Source organism: Cygnus olor, chromosome 2 (genome assembly GCF_009769625.2).
Source record: "Cygnus olor isolate bCygOlo1 chromosome 2, bCygOlo1.pri.v2, whole genome shotgun sequence".
NCBI lineage: Eukaryota > Metazoa > Chordata > Aves > Anseriformes > Anatidae > Cygnus > Cygnus olor.
Genome location: NC_049170.1, coordinates 146,264,566 through 146,291,096, shown reverse-complemented (window position 1 = coordinate 146,291,096; position 26,531 = coordinate 146,264,566). Strand labels below are relative to the sequence as shown.

The window sequence follows — 26,531 nt, the reverse complement described above, 5'->3', positions numbered from 1 at the left end:
GCAAGGTTTCTTTATACCTTAATAACACAATACACTTTCCAGCTGCCAGCCTGGAAACACAGTACCACCTGAGTTTATATATAATAATATATATATTTATTTATAATATAACATAATTTATGTTATAAATAACCTGTTAATAAAATGAGCCCTACAACTGCAGGAGTGAGAATTGTGGAGTGGGAAAACATCCAGTCCAGTTCTGCATGGAAAGTGAAGCTGCACTGTTATGGTCAAGGGAAGAATTGAAGTTGTTTCATGAAGAAGAATTTGAGTACGCATTTTCAAGTGCAGCCACTGTTTTTGCTAACAGGTGAAAGTTTAAGTCGGTAGGTTGAACAAAAGTAGAGGCACTGCAGCAAGTCCTGACTCTTGTTTCCAGTTCTGCAGAAACCATTGTCAGATATGTAGAAGAGGAAGGTTTCCCCCTCCCATTTTCAGGAAATTTGGGAATTTGACACTGCCCAAAGGAGAGGCATGTCCCTTCCCAGTTCAGTAAATAGCTTTGAAATATTCCAAAGGCTTTTTTAATTATCTGATATAACATCAGGGATGCAGCATTACTGGGTAGCACTCTGCAGATCACACTATGGGCTTTAAACTTTACGTTCATGATGTCTTTCCTTGTCCTAATTACATTTCCATTTTCTAGGAGCACTTGGTATTTTTTAGTGTCACAACCAAGCAGAACCTTGTGACAAGGACTTCCAGGAATCCACTACAGATGTTCCATCACAGTTTGTCATGGTGCAGTGAGACAGGACTTATGGTTTTTTTGGTAGTGGAGAATACTGCCCATGTCTGGTAGGAAAGAGATTGGCTGAGGGCTAGCTGAGAAATGAATAGGGCTAGCTGTGAAATGAAGAACTCTTTGCCAACTGGGAATGGAATGGATTCCCTTATGATCCATACTGCAGAATATGGTACACATCGCATAATTCACTAATATTCAGGAGGACAAGTGTCCACCAGAAGGCAAGGAAAGCACATATCACCATACTGCTCTTTCCCAGATCTCTTCATCCCTCATGCTAGCTTAAATGTTCTTCCTTATCCTGAATAACCATGGTAAGCTTTGCTAATACCAAATTTACATTTCATTACATTTTGTGATAATTAGTCTGTTTGTAATTTGAAGGTTGATTAGTTTTCTGTTACCTGTGATTACAAACAGGAACTCTTAAGTGTTGCTTTGGTGCCAGTCTGTCACTACAGTGAAGAATAATTTAGAGCCTTTCTCTTGTAATTGAAGGTAAGCACTGATGGACAGGTAATCTAGCTGATGGATGGACATAATACATGTTCTCTCCTGGTAAATAGTACCAACAAAAAAAGGTACATGCACTGTTTTTAGTGGCAGGGCTTTTTAGTTCAGTTAATTACCATTTGTTGTTAATCAATTGCATACAACCAGCACATACAGTCTCCATTGACCTGTAAGAGAAGTGGTCATTACTTTGCATAGCATACTGCTTCCTTTAATCCCTGGGCTCCTGGCAGAAGACACAGTCTTGTTTCTGATCCTCTCCTGGTTCAATCTGAATGGTGATGGAGTGGAAGCTGTAGTGCTCAAACAGGGCTTGGGTGATGTCTTTCAAAATCTTCTGGCTGTCTTCTGCGTCTGCTACAGAGAGCAAGCAGAAAATAATCAAATCACTTATAGTGTAATAGTAATCGAAGAGAAGTGGTTACTGATAGAAACTATCCACAAACAGTCTGGCACTTCTACAAAGAAGATGGTTTTGAGAAGTGTCCCTTGTCCTTTTTATCCTCCTTTCAGGAGCTTGCATATCAGCAAAGGTTTGTTCATTCAAGTATGGTCAGAGGATGGGATTTTGGCAAGAATTGAGCAATGTTTAATCACGAAAGAAATTCAGTTTGGCAGAAGATAAGCTCTAGAAGAAAGCAAGATTACTTAATAAAGATTAGTTCATCCAGTCAGGGAGCAGAAACAGTGCCAAGTGATTTGGGTTTGTCCTGCTTTCAGTTAGGACAGAGTTAATTTTCCTCCTAGTAGCTGGCAGGGTGCTATGTTTCGGATTAGGATGAGAAGAGCGCTGATAACATGCTGATGTTTTAATTGTTGTAGAGCAGTGCTTACACCAAGCCAAGGACTTTTCAGCTTCTCGCTCTGTCCTGCTAGCGAGCAGGCTAGGGATGCAGCAGGAGCTGGGAGGGGACAGACCCAGGACAGCTGACCCAAACTGGCCAAAGGGGTATTCCATACCATCTGACGTCATGCTGAACAGTATATAGGGGTGGCTATCTGTGGTGGGGTAGGGCCGGCTGCTCGGGGATAGGCTGGGCATCGGTCAACGGGTGGTGAGCAATTGCATTGTGCATCACTTATTTCGTACACATTATTATTATTAATACTATTATTATTATTATTATTATTATTATTATTATTATTATTATTATTATTATTATTGCTGTTTTAATAAACTGTCTTTATCTCAACTCACAGGCTTCACTTTCCCATTTCTCTCCCCCATCCTGGAGAGGGAAGGGGGAGGGTGAGCAAACGGCTGTGTGGTGTTTAGCTGCCAGCCAGGCTAAACCACAACAGGGTTACTGATAGACCTACTCCTTGTGGGAAGGTGGGACTCCATGGGGGATTTTGCCTATGAAACGTCTCATGGCCAAACACAGGTGAAGTGTTTGCCTTACATAAACCATAACATGTATAAGTTACAACAAGCAAACAAGAAATCTGATTCGGGTCGTGGACAATTTGTCAACAGGGATAAGGACATTAAAAATAATTTTAAAGATAAACTGTTGTCCTGGAGTCACCTCTATGTTCGAAGCTATGTTTTAAAGGTTATTTTGCAGTAGAAGAGGTATCAGGAATGCAGATTTGCCCTATAAGTTTTTGTTATAGCAATCAACAGTTTTCACGTATGACAAAACAACTCCAAAATCTATTTGATTTTGTGAGAAAAATCCAGTCTGAGTCTAATTCTTTTAATTTATTTAAAATATCCTGTAATTTACTTCCTTGTTCCACAGCCTCTGCAGTTTTCAAATTTTTTGGCTAAGTACAGGTCCTTGTTGTTTTGGCAAGATTTCTGGGAGGAAGATTTGAAAGCTTTTGTTTTTCTATTTTCTTTTTTTTTTTTTTTCCAGCAGAATGATGTCATTTATTTTAACAAGCACCGGCTATACCATCAGTTGTATCCCTATCAGAAGTAACCGACCTTTGCCAGGCAGCTGCTGAATACTTACCCCCTGTTTACAGAAATGTACTGACCTGTGGCAACATGAGCAGATAGAATAGTTTGATTCATTGTCAGAGACCAAAGATGAAGGTTGTGAACAGACTCCACTTTCTCGACTGCTAAAATTCTTGCTTTTATTGCATCATAAGTAAGTCCTTTTGCTGTTCCTTAGAAGGAGAAATTGGGGAAAAAAAACATATTTTGAAGAGAGAAAAATTGTGATCATTAGAGGAAAATACATTATGAACCTTTATTCAGTTAGATATACTATTTATAAAAATATTCTACACCATGGGAAACCTGTCTATTTCAGAGTTCACTGTGAAATTTAATCCTATCCCTTGTTTTGTACTTCTCCATGGAGTGAGACTCGTGCATATGTTAGGAGACACTCTAAGGGTCCCGTTTGCACAGGGACGTGAGCTGTTTAGCCAGATTGTGGCTTATATTAGCACCAATGTCTTTTGTAAGTTCATATTTTATGGCATCACCTGAGCACCTGTGAGGGATTCTGTCCTCCATATATGATAGAGAAGCATCTGTTTAACAGAGATGGAAAGACAAACAAAGATTAAAATGGCTTGCCCCAGAAATCTTAGAAAAGAGAAGATTAGACTGCAGGTCTAGTTAATTAGTAGATCAGTGACTGTTTTCCTAGATGAGCTTTTGTACAAAAGGTGATAATGATGATGATTACCCTCACTCAGAGTAAGGACACTTGTGATAGGGTTACTTTGTATATGAAATTCAGAGTTCAATTCAAATTTGCCCAAATAACTTAATTATGGGTCTTTCCTGGCGTGAGACGTGGGAATTTGGAAGTGCAGCTCTGTGCCTACTTGAACAGCTATGCTTGTCATGCTTCACTTGGATCAGTACACTGAAAAAATATTGTTAATACCACCAATTATGAGGTATAATCATGATAAGTACAGTATTGGTTAATTGGGTCTTTCGTACCATAACTGATAATGAGCCACTGTCAGTACCAGCTCCAAGTCCTCTTTAGAAAATTCTGGGCAGAAATATGCTTCTTAGGATGTAGGAGACTGGCTTCAGAGACCTCCCCAGAGGACAACATGAAAGGGCCTGTTGCAGAGGGGAGCAGAGCATTGCCAATTTTTGCATGTGAGCACTGCTTACAGAAGCTGCCAATCACTGCTCTGAGAAGGAGATCCACGTGCATCAGGGGCTGCCAGGCCTCCTTGCTAGTTCAATTTTTTCTGTAATCAAGAGACCTTCTGATTTGCCAGCAGCCAAGACACAACTAGCTGTTGCCTTCTGTCCAGGTCCACTTCTACACAAACATATTACTCTCTCTCGATCACTGAAAGCAGAACAACCTTAGAATTAAGCTTTACTGTAAAATAATATTGGAAATTTCCTTTCTTGAAGCAGAAATAGGGACAAAATGAAAGAGAAAAGTAAATAGTCATGCGGATAGTCACAATGAGTAACTCATATCTGTTCAAAAGCTGTGTTGTTACAGCTGCTTTTCCCCTTAAGCCCAAGTCTTCATAGCTGAGAAAGAGGTTGCATTACATTATTTAGTGTAAGGGAGGCAAAAGTATGCATCTATGACTACTCAAGTCGTTTGGCCTTGCAAATCAAATGTTCAGGCCCATAGCTGGCAGGATTAAATATTACTGAGCCTAGATCTTCTTGCTGCCTTCATGCTGATGTGCTGGGAATTGTCTATTTCCTTGTGCCCAGACGTGACTGGAAAGCTCCACTGCCTTGCTTTTCTGGACTGGTGTAACTAAAAATCTTTTAAACTTCTGTCTCTTGCACTCATCCTATTTCACAGATACAGTTCAAAGCACAGCCTTTTTCTTTTCTTTGGTCTTTTTGGCAAGGAGTTGTATTTCACATGGGTAAAGGAATTACACAATGAACAAAGACAGTAGACATCTCATATGTTAAAGGGGGTGATAAAAAGTAATGTTACGGCAAACAAAAGCAACTTAGCTTTAGCAATACAAAATTTTGGGTGTTCATTAGCAAAACACCTGTACACAGATTTTTACAACACTGAAATATGTATAAATCTTCTGGTGCAATAGTAGAAAACAGTTTTGATTAAAATTGCAATTAGGATTAAAGTACGATCACAGTTATGAGAATTTTGGGAAATAATACAGAAGTGTGCTATTATACTTTTGTCAACAAATGTAAGTGTTATGGAGAGACAGAGAGAAAGAACAAAATATAACTATTGATTCTGGAATCAGGTCCTACCTTCCATTAACACAATCAAAATATCCCTTAAAATGGTGATGGTAGTTGCCAAAACAAAGAGGGAAAACACAAATGTGCAGATTGGATCAGCTATTTTGTATTCTGGCTAAAAAAAAAAAAAAAAAAGACATCACTTTGTTAATTTCATTATTAGTTAATCTCAAAGAATAATTCCATTGCATAATATATTCCATTCATCTAGTACAGAATCAACGCCAACCTCCTTTTCCAGTCAGGGATGGTTAGAACAGGGGGTGAAGGTGCTATTGGTGAAGAAGGGGGCAGAAACAAAATTATCCTTCCTGCAGTTTAAACAACAAAAAGCAAGTGTGATCCTCTCAATAGTCTTTTAAATTCCCAAGAATTAGCATAATAGTTCTTGACTAAATTACAAACTATATCATTAAAACAGAAAATTTTTGCATAATACCTAGTGTCATGATGCTGTGAAAATAATTGTTATCCTTAATTGCAAGGAAAGCTTGTGAACTAATAAAACTAACCTTAAAGAAGATGATAAGTGCACTAATTAGCACACTAATACTCTGGAATAGATCCCCAATGGCATGCACGAAGGCTGCCCGCAGGCTGGCATTTCTCAGAGCTGGCTTTTCTGGAGGGGCCGACAAGGTTTCTCTGGCTTGTGCCCCATGGCTGTGCCTGTGTCCAGTCTGGTGCAGAATCAGGCTTAGCCTGCAAGAGATGTAAAACTGTGAGGTTATTGTGTCTTTGAAAGCAGTGATATCACACACATCATTGCCCATCTTGCTTCTGAATGCTGAACAGTAAAATCAGACACATCGGATAATAGAGTGGCTAAGCAGATAATTCCTAGGTGTTCCAGTGTTTTGCATACAAACAAGAATGTCCATGAGAAGGGGAATTAATGAGGCCTGATTTTCTACAGAGTTCTTGAATTTTTGTATGTCTAATAAAATGTGAGATGGAGATTAATATTTTTGTAGAGTTTGTGCATTCATAATTACCCCTCCCCATCTGGCAGCTACCAGGAAGGAGAATAGCAACTACAGCCTTCTGTGAGAAGCAGTTACCACACTCCATATTCTCATGAAACTCATAAACTCTTTATATTTTTGAGGCCAAGATTTCTCCATCATCTTTTATTGAAATACACCAGCAGATTCAAGGTTAAAAAGTCATTTGGGGGGGAAAATAAGGTAACTTACAGGATGTTGGCGAGCATGGCACAAGCAGAGGTAATTAGCATCACAGTAGCATCGATATCATAATCAGGGTGTAGGAGCCTCATGCTAGCCAAATACGTCAACACACCAGTCACCATCCAAATGATTACCATAGACATCAAAGCTCCCAGAATCTCTAGGAATTAAAGAAATCTAAGTTTAGCAGGAATCATTACAGAAACACAAGAAATTTTAATGAATTGGTGCTAATGATTCCAAGATGGTGAGTCTTAAAGTCAGAAGTGTTACTCTTTGTGTGTAGGCAGCTTTGGTGCTCACAAAGAACGGGTCAAAAGGTCAAAACCCTTTCTGGTCATTGGCAAATCCAGTGACTGCCCAGAGTAGCTCTATGCACATGGTGGCCTAACCTTGTTCTACCTCGTCCTTAGAATCACAGAATGGTTTGGGTTGGAAGGACCTTAAAGATCATTTAAATCCAACTCCCCTGCCAAGGGCAGGGACACCTCCCACCAGACCAGGTTGCCCAAAGCCCCATCCAGCCTGGCCTTGAACACTTCCATGGATGGGGCATCCACAGCTTCCCTGGGAAACCTGTTCCACTGCCTCACCACCAAGAATCGCTTCTGAATATCTAATATAAATCTACCATTTTTTAGTTTAAAACCATTACTCCACATCCTATCACTATAGTCCTTGCCAAGGAGACCCTCTCTTGTAGGCCCCCTTTAGGTACTGGAAGGCCACTGTAACGTCTCCCCAGAGCCTTCTCTTCTCCAGGCTGAACAACCCCAACTCCCTCAGCCTGTCTTCATAGGAGAGGTGCTCCAGCCCTCTTATCATCCTTGTGGGCCTCCTCTGGACTCATTCTAATACTTCCATGTCCCTCTTGTGCTGGGGGCCCCTGAGCTGAACCCAGTGCTCCATGTGGGGTCTCACAAGAGCAGAGGGGGAGAGTCACCTCCCTTGACCTGCTGGCTGTGCTTCTTTTGTCCCCCTTCCATTGTTGAGATCACGAAGCATTTGGAGAAATCTGGCATACATGCCTGCCTCAGCCAATACGGTGTGAGGGCCCCAGGAACCAGCCCACCTCCCCAATGAGATTATCTTGGCCACAAGAATAAAGGTGGGAGGGAAGGAGGAAAACAACGCTCACTCAAACCTGCTAGAAGATATAATCACCCTCCAACATCCACCCTTATTTTTGCCTACCTCTCTTCATTTCACAATTCAGAAAGTCAGTGAGAGCTCCCGACAAGGGCCTGCCAGCAAAACCTCACTTTTCTGTCCCCTGGAACGTGTCCTGCCAAATGCCACCAGTAGTGCTAAGGATAAAAGAAGTTATTTTGTCCCTGGGGCAACAAAATTCAATTTTGTCTCTATTGGCTCTGAGCGGGGCTCAAATAAATCCACTGTCCCCAAGGCCACCTTTTATTGAACTGCCATAGGCAAGGTCTGGGGATGTTTGTATGTACGTGCAGAACATTTTTAATAGGTTGTGGGACTAGTAATTGCCATGTGACTTCAATGGGTAAATGTGTCACTTTACAAACACAACAGACACAACTGCAAGAAAAATGAAAATTCACAGTAGAGTGAAAATTTACAGACCTCCACTATCAATTCATGAAAGCAGCTGAAACTCAGCTTATGATTTTGAATATATTTTCATGATGGTAACAAATTTTGCAGCAGTCCGGGCTACAGATGCTTCTAAAAATAATCATTTTGTCTAAAACTGACAAATAATGAATTAAGCTGCACTGATGGGGAAACCTAGTTTTGCTTAAAAGTACATAGAGAAAACTAGAATAAAACATAGCTGGTGTTTACATTTTCTGCAATTACAGAATGAAACCCTGCAAACTTGGCCCAGAGGAAAGTGCTGATAGCTGTGAAGGAACCAACAGCTTTTGTGAACACCTGCATGAATGTCTGTGTGCACGTGTGCATGTACTCCACCACTGAAAGTGTTAGAAGTCATCTTTACCTACATAGGTGAAAATACAAATTATTTTTGTATGTAGCATCCTAGCAAAACCTTAGTTAATCTTACAGACCAGTTCAGTAGTACAAAGTGTTTTACTTAAAAATGTTGTCATTTAAATTTCTTCTGAACTGCTAACACTACCAGAGCACAGCAAACAGTGCTGGGATTGCTGGAGAAACTTCGGACCGTTAAGAGAGAGAAAGAAAATGAAACTTCAGAGACCTCTTCTCCCTGGAAGTAGGTCTGGCTCAGACATCAATCTCATTCAATGTGTTTCTAACCAAGCTGCTGAAAGCAGCTGCTCACCCTAAGGATTTTGTTGAACCACTGTCTTGACTTATTTTGCTGCCTGGCTTAGAAGACAGGAGGCATTCAGGTGGCTCCCGCTAAATCCAAGCCCTGTCATACACAGTTTTGCATGACAAAGCCAAGCTAGCAGTCTGAGAGAAGCAGTAAAACACAGCTTCCAGTGTCGCAGAAGGCTGTAGGACTTCAGCGGTCAGCACACTGTGACTCTGCCACCTATCTGACTGCTCTCAGCTTCCTAAGGCACTCACCTGCATGTTAAACTGGAAATAAAGCTGGGGAAATAAGCAACAGGATAATTATCACAGAATGGATTAAATAGCCACTGACATTTGATGCAGATCTCTCATTGCCACCAGGATAAAAAGACAATAAAGTAAATGATAGGTTTTGAGGTTCTGCATTGCAATGACAGAAACCTGAACAATCTCACACAGACTGAGGGTGAAGTTCCATGAGATGGCTGAACCCGTCTGCCACCTCCCTGTCATTAAGAGAAAAGTCTCTCACTTTCCTTTCCTCCAAGACTAAGAGAGTACAAACACAAAAAATTATTATGGATGGTAAGTAGTACTTTGCTAAAGCTGCATAATTTAGATGTGTGTTGGCAACATAATACCAGCTACACTTCACTCACACTAAAACTCCATCTCATCCAGCAGCACATTTCATAGTGTTGGTAGAATATATTTAGGGAGCAATATAAAGACAGGATGAGTATCACAGGATCACAGAATGGTTGAGGTAGGAAGGGACTCCTGGGGTCCATCTGGTCCAACCCCAGCTCAAGCAGGGATGCTCAGAGCAGGGTGCCCAGGACCACATCCAGGTGGCTTTTGAAGATCTCCAAGGAGGAGGCTCCACAACCTCTCTGGGCAACCTGTACCAGTGTTTGGTCACCTGCACAGTACAGAAGTGCTTCCTGATGTTAATAGGGAACCTCCTGTGTTCTAGTTTGTGCCCATTACCTCTTGTCCTGGCCCCAAGCACCACTGAAAAGAGCCTGTCTCTGTCCTCTTTGTACCCTCCCTTCAGGTATTGGTAGACACTGAGGAGATCCCCCCTGAACCTCCTCTTTTCCAGGCTGAGCAGTCCCAGCTCTCAGACACTCCTTGTAGGAGAGGTGCTCCAGTTCCTTCATCATCTTGGTACCCCTCTGTTGGACTCTTTCCAGCATGTCTGTGTCTCTCTTATAGTGGGGGGCTCAGAACTGGACATATGTCCGCATGGCATTTCTTCTCTTGTAAGATCTGCAGCTACAAACAACCTTTCCTTGCAGACATCCTGAGTCAGAAGCTGCTTCTGGAGTGTCATACTGAACATCCTTGAAGCATTCACCATCCTAGTCCTCAGTTCAGGTGTGTAGGTGTCTAGAGCCATTTGAGATATACCAACACCTCCATGTATGGCTTGACACAAAATATATAGATGACCCATAGCATTCTTGATGGGCATTGGAGATCTATGGGACACATTACGGCATTTCAAACAGCACTAGTCACTTACATGTGAGCAACTAAATTAAGGCACAAGACACCCACATGGGATTTATTTAAAGACTGAGCCATGCAAATTAAAACATCTACATGTAGTTGTGAGCTAGCTGTCTAAGACACCCACATGGGACTGTCAGGTATGACAAAGGCCCTGTGGGGATCCATATCCTTTTGGAAAAACAGGTGAAGAATACAAAGACTTCTCACATGACACCAGATGTCTGTGTTCAAATAATTGTCTTGAGATCTAGATATTTAGTTTATGTAAAATGAATGGTAATTCACCAAGATCCCTGCTCCACTGACTGATTGACAACACATTTCCATTTTCTAACCATGAGTGTCTGGTCACATTTGAGATGCCTTGGTCTTGTTTTTGGCATCCTGTGCAGTCTCTTGTTGATCCCATGTCACAGTTGCTATTACTGTGCAAAAGTCTCAGACAGCCTAGGAATGTTCAGGTACCACTAGACCTCTATGTTTAAGCAGCTGAATTGAACCTAGATCTCTTCTGAACATATCAGAAACTTGATCACTGTGCTTATATGTGCTCACCTATTTGTAAGTATTTATATTTGTGTCCAAATTTTGAACAGAATTACAACCCCAGATTTTTTTATTTCTTTTCCCATAGTTAATATTTTGCTGGTACCTTGTATTTTGTAAAACTGCACTTGCCTTGCATTTGATTATCAGGCTTCTGATATTAGGTGTCATACATAAATATGTCAGTCTTAGTTTAGGACGGAGAATGTTCAAAACCTACCCATGCTTCCAACTGAATAAAAACAATGGAGGTAGAGATGATTTAGAAAACAGTATATATTACTGTCTCTTTTATATAAATCTAACATTGTCTTTTCTAAATAAGTTAGTGCTTTTTGTTACCATTTAATAAATGGAGTAAACACTCACTTTTATGGCTATTTCTGCTATTATAGAAGCTAGCTTTATAGTAGATTGAGTATTCAGTCCTGCTCACTCTCAAGTCACTAAGGGAAGCTACTATTTTCTCAGACAAAGCTAGCACCAACCCAAAACTATACAAAATAATGAACTGGAAGACACATTTGTAGGGAAGCATAAATGGGCTCTTTACTTCTTTGAAGCTCATTGACCTGCTACTTTTGTGATGTGTCCTGGGGGCTTTGAGAATTTTAGCACACTACCTTTCAATTTCTTCAGACCTTGTTGGACATTAGCACATTTTCCAGTTCCTTGATATGATGACTTCCCTTTCCCATTTCACATGTTCACACTGTGGCACATTTCCTACCTGCTCGGTGCCACCCGAAAGTTAACTGCTTGGTGGGAGGTTTGGAGGCAAGCCAGAGCGAGACGAGGCTGATGAGGAAGCTTGTCAAGTCCACCAGGATGTGTGCTGCATCGGTGATCACCGCCAGGCTCCCAGCAATCTGCCCACCTGTGTGAAACGTGTCCGTATCATGGCCCTGGTCAGAAGTTTGAGTCAACTAGATCAAACTTGAGACACACATTGTTGCTACACATAAGAAGGAACATTTCGTTTTCAGTGTTCATGCACGTGACTCAAAACTCTTCATAGATTGCTTCATTTTGTACACATTCATGCAGTGAAATGCATGAATTAATAAAAAAAAATTATGGTTTTCTTTGTCCTAGATACATAATTGAGAGTGTCCTAAGGATAAGAGCTGTGATTCATAAGTGCTGTGTTTATATTACCATTGGACTATTTTACTATGACAACTTTAATATGTTTCTTGGTGAAAACCAGTCTTGGGCATCACATTTCCTGTATCCTCCCACTATGTCTTCACATTGGTGATATTTTATGTCCATAAAAAAACTCAGAGCCTTAGCCTACGGAATTAATTCACTATTTGTAAGAGGAAAAGGTGCACGTTCTTCCTGAGTTTTAGATGGCTGGATGCCAGACTGTTTGTCACAGGCAACATTAAAATAGGAGTAAAAGGAAAGGTTGCAATAGAAGAGCTGTGATAAACAACTGGGCATCTTGGTGAGGGCACAGAGAAAAATGTTCTGTTTGCAGGACTAATCTATCATTTTGTATCTGTAATGCATGATTTAATTTTGCTGTTAGAGCTCAAAAATGTGGCTGTATGTCATTTTACTTGGGGGGTTTGGGTTTTATGTGAATTTGGGGCGGGGGGGGGGGGGGTAGGGAGGGGCGGAAATAGGCTGTCTGAAACCACATTTCTTTTACCCAGTAAGCCAAATACTATTTTGCCAAGTTCTTCTAACCATGTCTCAGGGCTACAGGCAAATCCAAAGAAACTGAAGATTGCTTTAAACCAACCCCAGCTGCCAGAGGCTGCAAGGGAAGACAAGGATCACAGGCAGGAAGCTGTCCTGCCAACTCGTTATAGCAGGGGAGTCTGTTCATCGCAGTGGAAATGTAGGAAAATGGAAATGTGAAATAATAGGCCCAAAGCATCTAGCTTCTGCATTTGGCAGTATCCTTCCATCCTTCTTCAGTCATTTAATTAGTTTCAGCTCACCTGTTTCTCCTGACCACAACCCATATGAAAATCAATGAATCCTGAAAAACATCATAAAATCAAAAATGCCTCGTTCAAAACCTTTGGCAATATACCACTGCCAAAGGGACATGTAGACACAACTCTTGTTTCCTCAGAGATGGAAAGTCTTCATGCCAGCAGGATACACTACCTGTCTGATTTCCTCCCATATTAAAATTTTAGGTTAGAATACCTAATATTGTGTGGTTTGTCACCACACAGGAATGCATATCGCACATATAAGAAGCTTTTTTTGTCTGTTTGTTTTGTTTTTGTTTTGTTACCTCCCTATAGGTCCCATTTACAGCTGCCTGAAATTCACTTCCCAAAAGGGAACAGGCAAGACTGAAAAATTCTGGAGCATCTCATTCCTCGCAGTAAAATACAAAATTCAACAGACTGGGGATTTCCCAAGACATGAGCAGATGTAAAGGCACATTTACTTTTTGATCATGATACAGCTCCTAGACTTCCACTGTTTGCAGGGCAACTCTTTCCCGAGTAGAAAACAATTTTACATAGCAGAGGAAAGCATTGTATGTCAGTGCACAGATGTTAACAGCCAAGGCATCAGCTATCTTTCAGCAAACAAATATGTAGAGCCGTCTGCAAAGCCCAATTGCATTTTTGATACTGTATTTCCATGTTCTTTGAGACAGCCTTACAAAAGCTTGCTTCTAGCCTGCTGTCTTTGAAAAATGTTGGCAAATGATTACTTTGTTTATTGTGACATAGCTGATGCTGTGGGTGAATTTCTGAGATCTCAGTCTGTTTATCTTAGCAACCTGGTCAAGTCTTTATGCTTCTTTTCATTATGATGAAACATGCTAGGTTTGTCTCTGTTTCGAAAAGGAAATAAAGTACTTTGAAATCCACATTTTATCCTTAGCCACTGAAAATCCTTGGTAAACACTTATATCAGGACTGTATATAGGGTGTCATTGGCTTGACTGATATCTCCAGATCTCTGGAGATTGTGATGGGTCTGCATTAGAAGAAGAGAAAATTATCTTTCTGAGACAGTTGGTGCATCAGGCTCAGCAAACAGTGCCCCTTTGGGGAGAGTAGTGAGGGCCAGCACAGATGGTTAGAGAAAAAAGAAAAAATCACAGAAAAGATCTAGGGATTCAGTGAAACACAACTTTTCAATATATTTGAGAGTGATGCATCTCTTTTTCTTCTGTTTACCATAATAATGCCTACAGAAGCTGTTTGTCCTTAAGAGTGGTAGGAGGGGTCGCACGTTCTTTACTTTCAAGAGTAAAGCTTGTGTAATAGTTACAGGCTTTTACTGCTTTGTATCAATACTCCCAACAAGTGGCCTTTATGATTACTATTACTCGCGATGGCTGTTTATAGCTTTGTATACCACAAAGCAGTAGAAAATGTCAGTCACTCACTGGTCAATAATCAGGCACATGCTGTCTAGCCTGATGATTAAAAAAATTAAATGTGTGGTTCATAATTACAAAAATCTCCATAGACTGCTGCCTGTAACTGCTGTTAATAACTGGTTTGTCAAAGTTTAATGGTCTGAAGCAAAATGGTCTTCAAGGCTGTTACTTAAGCTGTCACTGCAAAAAAGCTGTATGATTCATTAAGCAAAATGAAACATTTAGTTAACATATCATCTGTCCTTCCAATTATCCTCTAGCATTGCCGCATTCACCAGACTTAGGCCTACTGATTACATGGTTTTGTTAATAATACTTTACTTCTGGCACTGGAAATTACTGCATGGAGATTAGTGGCGTGCACCAATTTGCATGGGCAAAATGCACGTGACCTACAAACAAGTGGGCTTTATGCAGATGAAACCTGTGGGAGGGAAGAGTTGGAGAAAATCCGGCTGGGTTTGGCAGCCAGGAATGAAGGCAGAAATTCAGTGACTCCTTCAGTGCCTCCAATTCTCACCTGTAGGGAAAAAAAAGCCTTTCTATTGCATCTTCATGGGGCTCCAGAGACTCTGAGTCTGGGAAACCATGGGTTTCAGAGACCTTCTTCTCTGATTTTTCCTACATCCCCTGGGGTACACGTGGCTAAAGCCTGTGGGATTCCTCATTTCCTACCTTACCTCATCTCAGAGAAGGGGAAATTAAAGAGCCAGGAATTATCAGGTAGGTGTAAATATCACAGAAGCCATGCAGAGAGCAGATCAGTGAGACAAAATGAAAGCTAATGTTCTAGGAGGGAGCCAAAAACCTATGTTGGGTGTTGTAGGATAGGTCCAGAATTGGAAGCTAATTAGACAGGGGAATAATCTTCCATTGATCCAGAGACATACCAGCAGGCCAATTTAAAAGATAAACGTGCCCTGTTATAAATACATTGACTTAACTGAAGAAAAGCAGATGGTGAGTCTGGCCCCGGATTTCCCTGGATTTTGCAAAGACTTTTGAATTTAATATCAGATCCTGCTGCTAGCTGCCTTCACCAGCGCTGAAGGCTCATTGGCCTGGATAAGCATGAAAAGTCCTTTAATCTTTTCCAAAAAAAACTAACTCAAGTTATTAAAAACCCATTTATGACATGATGCTAAGACATGGTAGCCACTTTTAGCTGAGCTTAAATACCTGGGAGAACAGACCATTAACTGATCCTCCTATTCCTACCCAGATGCAATCCTTAAATTAATATATGAAAATATGTTAATTTCACTAGGGAAAAAATGTTATTTTAAAAGGATAAAAGGGTAAAAGGGAGTTATTTTATCCCAGGTGTGTTCATCTCTATGCAATGGGGGTCACTGCAGGCAGAGAGGGTGCAGAAGGGCAGGAATACAGCTGCGCTGGGCACAAAAGTGAGCTCCCTTTGAGCAAACATACTCCCCTGCAATCTCAGCAACCATGAAGAAGATGCAAATTACTGATGCAGCACAGAGCTTCCTCCGGGCTTGATGCTGCTCCCTTTTCCTGTTCTCATAGGCCCGCGAGTAGCCATGACAGTGATACGCTGGATTAGCTTCAGCATCTCCTGCTTGCTGCTGCTGTCTCTCTTCATTTAAATTCTTCTGATGCCGGCTCATCCTTTGGGATTGAAAGGAACAGAAGGTTAAAAAAAGAAAAACCCTGGTTATTTGAGCATCTAGCCCTGCAGCCCCAGAAAGTTTGTAATTAATGCTTCTGTAGGATAAAAGCAGGATTGGGAACAGCAGTTCATAGGAGAGGCTTGCTCACGCAAGCAGGACTCTGTGGGAGGGAGCTGCACATGCAATGACTTCTCTGGCTGTGTTTCCCAGCTCTTCGGGCACTCCTACATCATTTACCAGTTTATGGAGCACAGGGTGACTTTCTTAGGCTGCGTATATTGTGCACATAATTATAAAGGTTACAGAAAGGAAAGGACTCGGACTGCACAGCATGAGGTTTTCAAAAAGTCATACCTCAGGCAAATACTAACCAAGCTTGGCGTAGCTTGGAGATAATTCTGTGGGAATTTTCTGTTTTCTATTCCCAACAGCTTTGTCAGGTAGACAATTTAAAAATAAAAATTCTTATATTTTGCAAATATAATTGATTAAAGATATTTCTCTCCTCTCTCTGCATGCAGAACTGTTTCATCTCAAATTTCCACTTAAGTACAAAGACTATCACTGTTCCAGCAGAGCCTGAGCATGGAAAATGTTAGCCCAAAAGTTTCAAAGGCATTTAAAAAAATAATAATAAAAAAAATCAGTTCTCCAAAGCATGCTGACCTCTTTGTGCCACTGATTTCATAAAAAGGAGACAAGTCCAGCAGAAGCGGGTCTTTGAGTATCACCCAAGGTGATTTTCCAGCTAAATCGGATCCGTCACGAAATTTCAGTGCTGTCCTTCTTATCATTTCTGCCTGAGAAATATGGGATGGGAGAAGAGGGACCCGGAGTTACATTGCATTGCAAATGCAGGAGCTCCTGGATGACCATTGCACCTAGTGCTTTCACTAGAGCAGCCCAAAGTCTACCCAGTTTATTCTGTGAGGCTCCAAGGTGGTTTGGTTAGCAAGGAAGGTCCCTCCTCCGTATCTCCCAACCAAGAAGAGCCCGAATGGCAAATAAAAAAAAAAAAAAAAGCCCGGCTGAAAACCAGTATGCCACTCCAGCTACACCATTTGTAGCTGCAGCTGCTCCTCATGTAATACCCCCATGGCAAAACACATCCTGCCACCTACCAAGGCGCGTGGGAGTGCACTGTGGTATGCAAAGGGGAATTCTGCCCAGATGCACATTTGTAACGTTCATACAATCACGTTACAGCGATTCGTGGTCCATGTGTGCAAGGTAGTGGTCTGCGAGCCTGTCCAGGAGTGCAGCGAACTCCACTGCTCTGCTGTTTCAGTCTGAAATCAGCACGGGGGCATGACACAAGGCTGAGTTTCACTGCCCCCCTGTAATGACTTCTCCCCATTTGGGGTAGTGAGGACTTTCCTTTGGGCCAAGAGTTGTTTCATCTATGCACGAAGGAAAGCTGTGCTCTGGGGAAGTGCAAGCATCTTAGTGGCTTTCTGTGGTGTTTCTGCACTGTTTAGGGAAGTGTCAAGATGCCTAAAATCTTGTATGATTTGCTGGAAAGAAATCATGCTTCCAATCAGCTGTGGTCAATGTCGAGGGAAAGAAAAGCTGCCCTGAAGTCACAAGTTTTTCCAACTGCCTTTTTGGGCAGCTGGGGTGGGCTGCAGCTGCTCAGTGGGTCCGAGTCCCACCAGGGCACCCCGCAGCCCTCACCCACCCATGGGTGAGAGTCACTGGGTTCTTCACCTCCTCGGAGGTCCTGGTGGAAGAAGAGCTGCCCCACCTGGTCACCAGCATTTTCTCCACTTCCTTGGCAGCCGAGCCCTGCAACTGTAGATAATCAGCACGGATTTGGGTTTGTAAATATTTTTGAGATGTTCCAAGGGTTCAGCTTGTTCCCCTGAGTCAGCTTGTTCCCAGCCAGGTCACCATGTGGTCTCTGTTTGCTCAGCGGAGTCAACTGATTCCCCCTACGTGCCTCCATAGAGCTTGCGAGAAAGAGCAGTGACCGATGCCTGGAGACGCTGAGTTTTCCTAGTCCCTTTGTCCATGTTTTTCCTTATTTTCCTCTCAATGACAAATAAACGGGAGCTGAGCTGCCTGGGGAATGGGCTGCCCATCTGGCAGGCTGGGTGCCTGCAGCTAGTCCTTCTCCAGTGCTCGAGTTTTACATCCATCAGGCTCCTCGTGTGCACTGTGTCACTTGCACACAATGTTTTGCTGATGAATTAGACTCAGAAGGTACCACAAACTGATTCCTTCCAGATGGCTGAATAAAATACTTAGTTTTCTCACTTTCCCCTGGAGATCGGGGCATGCGACTTTTTCTTTCTCATGATCCCTCTCTGGAGTTAACTTCCAATGCTCTGCAGTTTGCATGTAAAATTAATTTCCCTTTAACTCAATTTTCATCAGCTGGCACTGAATGTTAAAATCATCTTAACGACATGAGTCATGATCCGCTCAACAGCCTGTCAGGGCAGGGATGCCAAAATTACCCCTGCTGATTTCTGAGCCACCAAACCCTTTCCTTGCTGCTAACAAAATGGGTCGTTTTCTGACCTCCCTCCCTTTTTTAATCTTCAAGTCTCTTCATCAGCAAACAAAACCTTAGAGTACTGTCAAGGGGTAGGAAAGCACTGTCCACAGATCTCATTGAACAGATGCAAAAGCAAACAGAGACAGCATAAACCCACAAATGTCACACTTTTCTATCTAAAGGGTGCCTGAATAAAAGCAGCCTGGTTGTCAGAGGCGGTGAGCATTTGCTGCTCCCTTTGAACTCGGAGAGCAGCATCCAGCCCCATGAGTCAGGAAGGCTCCTGCCAGCTCCTGTGTGCTACCTTTTTTTTTATTATTATTATTCCAAAAGCAGCCTGCCACTAATTAAAAGAATCCAAGATACGGTTTTATAAATGTGTGAATCAAAAGCTTAAGGTGCAAAGATCAGCTCTGTCAAACTATAAACCCCTCCTGAGTGTGTTAGAGCAAGATGTAGCCTTTGAGCATCAGATCTCTTCACCAGCACACCACAAGAAGAGTCCCAGATTAAAAAATAATCTTTTCTCCATTTCAAATTCTCTTTCCTTTAAAAAAGACAGTCAGGGGAAACATCAGAGAAAGGCACTTACTGAGTCATGCCTGGAAGGGGGGAAGGAGAAAATACTAATACATATTGCAGATTCCACACAGATCATTAGCAAGAGTTTTTGATTGCAACTTCCTTTTGTTTGTTTTCACTTGATCTGTTGGGTGCCTTGATCTACAGGCTGATGGGAATAATTGCCGTCCTCCTAGACCATTATGAGACCCCAGTGAAAAGAGCAAAATGTGGAATCAATGCACTTCCCGCAGGAAAGCATCTCCTTCCCAAGGGAAAGGAGTAATTTTTGGTGCCTGAAAGGATATGAAAGTGCCTTTGGAGAAAAAATTATCTAAGCCAAAGTCACATCCCTTATGCTGATACCACTCTGATTTCAACTGATGTACCAAACTTGAACATTTCCAAGTCATTTAATACCTTTTTACAGCCTGGCCCTCCAGATACTTCTTTTCCTTACATGGTATTTTGGACACAAAACAAGGGCAAATACGTACTTGCATACATTTAGATATCTACTAGATGGTAATTGTTCTGATGGTTATTTTATTTAGTCTCATTTTGAGGGTTTGGCCATGTATGCATGAATCTATTTTGAATAAATTTCCTTCTGCATAACAGCATGACAACACTTGTACTCAGAGCAAAGGTGCTTGTAGTATCCAGCCTCCGTTGTGAGCATGATGGAATACACAAGGACAAAGTACAAGGAAGGAACATGTCCAGAGGGTGCCTCCCTGGTCCCTTCTTCCAGGCTGCACAAACCTGGCAGTATGGCAGTCTGGGGCAGTACTGGGAGATGGCTGAACCACAGCTTGTGTTAAATAGCCCTTTACTTTTTTTTTTTTTTTTTTCTGTACAAAACTCAAAGACTCCAACCACCACTATATGCTGGGGGCCACCAAGCTGGAAGGCAGCACTGCAGAAAAGGAGCTAGAGTCCTGGTAGACAGCCAGTTGAACATGAGTCATCAGTGTGCCCTTTCTGCTAAGAAGGCTAATGGTTTGCTTGGCTGCATTAGGCAAAGTGTTACCAGCAGGTCAAGAGAGGTGATCGTTCCCCTCTGCTCAGCACTGGTAAGGCTGCACCTGTAGTACTGTGTCCAGTTCTGGGGGTCCCAGTACAACAGAGACATGGAAGTACTGGAAAGAGCCCAGCAGAGGGCCACCAGGATGATAAAGGGATTGAAGCACCTCTACTACAAGGAGTGTCTGAGAGCTGGGACTGCTCAGCCTGGAAAAGAGGAGGCTCAGGGAAATCTCATCAGTGTCTATCAATACCTGAAGGAAGGGTACAAAGAGGACAGAGACAGGCTCTTTTCAGTGGTGCTTGGGGCCAGGACAAGAGGCAATGGGCACAAACTAGAACACAGGAGGTTCCACCTGAACATCAGGAAGCACTTTACTGTGTGGGTGGCTGACCACTGGCACAGGTTGCCCCAAGAAGTTTTGGTGTCTCCATCCTTGGAGGTCTTCAAAAGCCACCTGGATGTGGCCCTGGGCACCCTGCTCTGGGTGTCCCTTCTTGAGCATGGGTTGGACCAGATGGCCTCTAGGGGTGCCTTCCAACCTCAACCATTCTGCAATTCTGTGATTCTGTGAACCTGGCTGATTAAAAATTGGTGAGTTCCACAGTTTAATTATGATTTGTGTAAAAATAATGCATCCTTAAGCTGTCTGCCTTATATTATAATTAGTTCTTGTGCTGTTAGAAATAATGAATGACCACTCCCTGTTTACCTTCATCACATCAATCATGCTTTTATGTATCATTGTTATAAACCTTCCACCATCAATTTTCTGAGACAGAGTTAATTAATTTCTGTTTCATAGCTCTTACTATCTTGGCTCTAATTTTCTTTCTGACATGAAGTGGGCATCACTGTACTATGGAGATGGTGTATGGCAGTATTAGGCAGACACAGTCCTTTCTACAAGGTCTTCATAATCACCTAACATGAGGCCAAAAGCAATTGGATGGGTTTTGCTGAGTTCTCCGAGATACTGCTTGGTCTTGGTGTCAGCTGGCAAGCCAGTATGAAGGAGACATAACCACAGGGCCCACAACAAAAACCTTTCAGAAGTCACAAGAAGCACTTAAAGTTTTCCTCATCATTGGCTTTCACAAAGTAACAGAGTAGTGGAAAGCCATTATTTGATGAGGGCTCTTGGGTCCTGTAAGTGTTTTCATATCACCTGCAAGAAGACAGAAAAAGAAGAAAATATTTCCTACACATCTGTAATAGAAAATCAATCTCCACCTGAAGGAATCATCTCCCAAGCACTCTTCAAACTTTTTGCCTCATGATATGAGCCCAACAGATAAGAATCAAGTACTGTTAGACAGGAATAACTACCAGTTAATTTAATGTTAAAAAGTTATGCATGGAGACCTGCTCTAAGGTATTTACACATCTTTCCTGCCTTCAGCATTGCCCTTTTTCTTGTCTCTTTTCTCAAAAACTTACTGTTAAGCAGCTGGGCTGGAGTTGGTAACAGTCAGTTCTTCTGTAAGTCATAGGCCCTTAGCAGTAATGTGGGATGTCAGGGTGATTTAGCAGAGAGCTGCAAAACTTTATTTCCACCACATACCTTCAACAGAAGAAGTAAATGTAGGGGCGGTTTTGCCACTTTAACTCTATGCTTTAGACTAAAGGTGATTAAAACTTCGAGTCCATTTGCCTCTATATATGCTGGTCTTTTCATTTCAGTTACAGTAAAATAAATACATAAACCTTGAGACAAGAAACCCTGGGTTTCACTTGTATGATGGTACTCAAAATCCCACTGTAATGACATATAAAGAACATAATCATAAATCTGTGCTACATCAAGCCAATATCTAGCTCACAGTGTAGCTGGTACAATCTGATGCAAATCCACCGGTTTATGAGGTGGCATATTGAATATTTCTGGTCAATGTTACATTGATCTATTGTCAGCAAGAAATAACCTGGCCTGTTCAGGAAACTGAATTCATGGAAACTTCAGGAATTTGGTCAAGATATTTCCTGGGCTTTTATAAGTGATTATCTAGATCACCTGATAGATAACCAACTTATCAAATGATTAACACTCTGAAGAATTTATCCTCCCACACCACCACCATTGACTGTTTCAAAACAATAAAAAACTATCATGGACCTAATTTAAAGAGAGGTGATGCAAGTCTAATCTGATTTGACTTACAGACATTTTTTGAATAAGGCAGGAGGTTCTGAGTGCTCAGCTTCAGACACTTGTAAAACTATGGTTCATATTCTTCTGGAAGACTAGTGAAAAGTGGAGCCTCTCACCTATCCTGGGACCAGTCCTGTTTAATATCTTTATCCATGACCTGGAAGAGGAGGTTGGAGTGCACCCCGATCAAGCTGGCAGATGACTCCAACCCAGGGGTGCAGCTGGGATGACAGAAACCCCGTGAAATTCAGCAAGGATCAATGCACTTGGAACAGACTTTTGAGACCACATCTAGAATACTGTGTACAGTTTTGGAGCTCCCAGTGCAGGAATGATCAACAAAGTAGCATGGGATTAGCAGGGGGCCACTAGGACAGATGAGGACTGGAGCACTTGCCCTGGGGGAACAGGACTTGTCAAGCCTAGAGAAGAGTTGGCTTCAGGGGAACCTAGAAACAGCCTACCAATATTTTAGGATGGTATTGAGAAGATGGGGCTTTATTAATGTGCATGTAGGAAGGATGAGGACAATGATCATAAAGTGAAACAAGAGGGGTCTAGACTGAATATAAGGAAAGAAAGAAAAGAAAAAAAAAAAAAAAAGAGAAGAAGACTGTGAGGAAAATTCAGTATTGGAGCAGATTCTCCAGAGAGGTTGTGCAATCTATATCCTGGGAGATATTTTCAAGACTAGACTGGATAAAGCCCTGAGCAACCCTGTGTGATCTCTGGGCTGACCCTGCTTTGAGCAGGGAGTCAGCCCAGAGACCTCCTGAGGTCCCTTCCAACCTGAATTATTCCATAAGCCTATGGCTGACCTGATTTTCAGGGAGCTCAGCTAAATCCAGGACCCTTTTAAGAATTTCAAGTTTGGCAGGGGAAGCCTCAATGCATCCAAACCCACTAGTGACTACTGACAGGCTTGGCATGTGCAAAACACTCTCCCGCACAGCCTGTGTGCAGGGAATGGGGCCTGTATTCAGACTTCCTACTCATATGATTGAGATAAAAACAGTTTTGTTCCCTGTGTATTGTAATAATGGCATTTATTAAAAAGAAAGAGGCTGGGGGCTGGCAAAGAAAGAGGCAATCTGTGTGCAAAATAGATTGTGTTGAAAGCATTGGAGCTGCTCATTAAGCCTACACACAGGGAATAGAAAAATGTGGTAATTTATACCAAAGGCTAAAACGAGCTTATTGCTACTGATCGGCTTAAGACACCCGAAGCTGTGCCCGCAGCTGGTCTGTGCAAGCCCAAGCACAGCAGGCTGCCTCCCCACCGCCACGCCGGCTCCCTGGGGTGGGCTGGATGTGTCCTCCATGCCACTGGGCTGTGAGGGCTTCCTCTGCGCAGCCAAATCTTCCCAGGAGGAGGGAGACGGGAGGCTGTGGCTCTCCCTCCCCATTTCTGGAATAATGACGGGGGAGGGAAATGGTAACCATCAGCCCTGTGAGAGAGTGATGGACAGGGTTGCTGAACAGAGGCATGGGGTGACATGGTAGGGATGGAACACAGAATCAAGAAAATGAGAGTTAAATGTGGTCACCAGCACTTTCATGTAGGTAAGGAAGTTCGTACAAGGCACCATTATGGTTAAATCCCCCCCAAACCCAACATGCTGGGGTATGTCTATTCAAAGAGTGCAGTATGGGGAATAAACAAGATGAGTTAGAGATGTGCATACAGTTGCAGGGCTATGACCTTGCTGGGGTCACAGAGACATAGTGGGATGACTCCCGTGACTGGAGGGCTGCAATGGAAGGATACAGGCCCTTTAGGAAGGACAGGCAGGGGAGATGAGGAGGGGGGGTTGCCCTCTGTGTCTATGACTAGATGGAGTCCCCAGGGATGGATGAGGGGCTGACGAAGGTTTATGGGTCAGGATTAAAGGGAGGGCAGGGACAGGTGACATTATATTGGGTGTCTGTTGCAGGCCACCAGGCCATGAAGACCAAGCAGATGAGGCCCTCTACAGGCAGATAGGGCAGCTTCATGTTCACAGGCCCTGGTCGTCAAGGGGGATTTCAACTGCCCTGGTATCTTCTGGAGGAACAGCACAGCAGGGCATAAGCAACCCAAGAGGATCCTGGAATGTGTTGATGATAATGTCTGCGAATGAGTAATTAGATCTTTCCGTTAATAAAACTTAACCTGATCAAAAAAAAAAAAAAAAAAAAAAGCCAAGAAGAGGTGCAACACAAATGTCAGGTACTTGTATGACATCCTTGTCCTAACAACAAGCCCTGTCTTAGGGCACCCTTCCCTGCACCATATAAAGGCTTTGTCGAGAGATGTCCATGTGTCCAGAGGGAGAAAGGGGCCAAAGGACTTCAATCACTGGAGCTGTGCCCACACCATTGCAAATTATCAAAAAGGCTCTGAGATTCTTCAGTAACGAAAATGAATTGCAGAATCATGTGACATCTTTTAAAAATATAAATATTACCACAAAAGTCCTCTTGGACAGTGCCATGTATATTTATGGAGCCATGTAATAATATTTAAATAATAATCCAGACATTGAAATGACTAAAATACGATGGCAGTGACCCCAGTATAGGAACATGGGGAGACAGATTTCCATTAGAACTGACAGTGTTTATGCCAAGTTTCTGTCCTATGCTTTTTAAGGGAGCCAAGCAATAAATAACCTGAAAACCAATGAGATAATGGAAATGTCAAGAGGTGCTAAGCTGTAACTGAGCAGCTATTTTCTTTTAAAAATACTTGCAGGTCTGAGTCAAGAGGAAGAATGAAAATAAGTTCAGCTGTAAAACTATTTTGTGATAGACATTTATACTCATTTTTGAAGTCAAGCTACAACACATCATATGTTTTCAGAGGGTCTTTCTTCACTCAAGCAAACATTTACTCATTGGACCTCTGGCACATCAGCTTCAAGCCTAATAGACTATTCACATAAGTAAAGCTTTGAAAGATCAAGTCCTTTGCAGTATCACTTTTCTTTCACATCAGATAGATTATTTAGACATTCAGGCATGAAAGAGCCTTGAATCAAACATGGTGTCAACAGCACTATTATAATTCAGCCTAAAATTGCAGCATAATCCATGAGGTTCTGCATCCTACAATAAATCTACTAAGCTTATAAAATGGGTATCAGGAGACACTTGCTTCAGCAGCAGATTAGTTCAATCCATCACAGATGCAGATATATCAGGCTGCTGTCTAGTAAATGCATCTAACATCTACTAAGAAAGTTTGAAAGGGAAAAAAAATCAGACAAAACATTTGGGAAGTAGTGAAAGATGTTCCCTGTATACACTGTGAAACTCCCCGTACTTCAGCTTTTGCAGCTCATCTGTAGGTCAGCGATCTCATGTTGCTCATAAAGACAAAGCAATGGCAGAGAAGGAAGCACAGAGCTGTGTTACCTGTCTAGGGCTAAGGAGTACTTCTTGGTGTCTCTCTCGCTCACAAGGCACGCTCGTTCAAGACCCTTTTTGGCAGCCATGAGGACAGTTGGTGGAGTTTTGTTTCTTTCCCCCCTCAAATGCTCCTTGCTCCGTTGGAAGTGGATGCAGGCAAAAACGTCCCCACAACTTATTCAGAAGTCTCTGCCAAATGTTTTTCAATGAAAAGGTTTTAATAATCTTCTCAATAAACCCATGGCAAGAGAAAGCGGCTTTCCTGTTGCTGGTGGCGTCACTAACATGCCAAACACTAACTTGCTGAGCCTGTGAGATTGGAGGTTTGGGCCTCCTTCCCTCTTTTTTTTTCTCTTTTTTTTTTTCTTTTTTTTTTTTTTTTTCCCTCCCTTTTTGATGCCGTGATATGATTTTTGTCATGTGGTGAGTGAGTGCTCCCACACTTGCTGACTCAGGGTCAAGCTCAGTTGTGTGCACACTGATTTACACACACTAAAATGGACTGAAGCAGACCCATTTGCCTGGAAACAGTCAAAACACCATTTGCCTTTCTGCTTCCTCAGCTGAGAAGGAACACGCACCTCCCTTACCCAGCTCGGCACAAGCCTCCTTCATCTAAATGATCGCTCTGAAGACTTATTCCTATCCCTGGCATGTTTACTCCTAACATTTCAAACCAAAAGGGACTGCTTATTATTGCCGTTTGTGACACAGGTTATTGAAATCTTCATTTCACCAGAAAGGAACGTGGGTTGTTATTGCTGCTTTATTCGGTTTGCTAGTCCTGGCTACAGCTGCCTGCAAACACCATCCTGGGGGACAAGGAAGGCCTCAGCCTCACCTCACTCACAGCCTGGCCTCAGACGTGCCCTTCAGAGCTAACGGGGAATTTTGCACTAGCACTGCTGGTGTCTTACCCCATTATAAATTAATAGAT

At 42.3% G+C, this 26,531-nt stretch overlaps 1 protein-coding gene across 1 annotated transcript; it reads right to left on the bottom strand.

Annotated features, from left to right (window-relative positions):
• Window positions 1–1,360: 1,360 nt before the first annotated feature.
• SLC30A8 (solute carrier family 30 member 8) lies at window positions 1,361–25,680 on the bottom strand. Its single transcript, XM_040549624.1, has 8 exons — window positions 25,601–25,680; window positions 15,771–15,962; window positions 11,691–11,842; window positions 6,647–6,800; window positions 5,963–6,152; window positions 5,460–5,565; window positions 3,254–3,388; window positions 1,361–1,624 (listed from the first exon to the last, which is right to left on the bottom strand). The coding sequence occupies exons 1-8, from the start codon at window positions 25,678–25,680 to the stop codon at window positions 1,479–1,481; spliced, it is 1,155 nt and encodes a 384-aa protein (XP_040405558.1). The 3' UTR covers window positions 1,361–1,478.
• Between the last annotated feature and the right edge of the window lie 851 nt (window positions 25,681–26,531).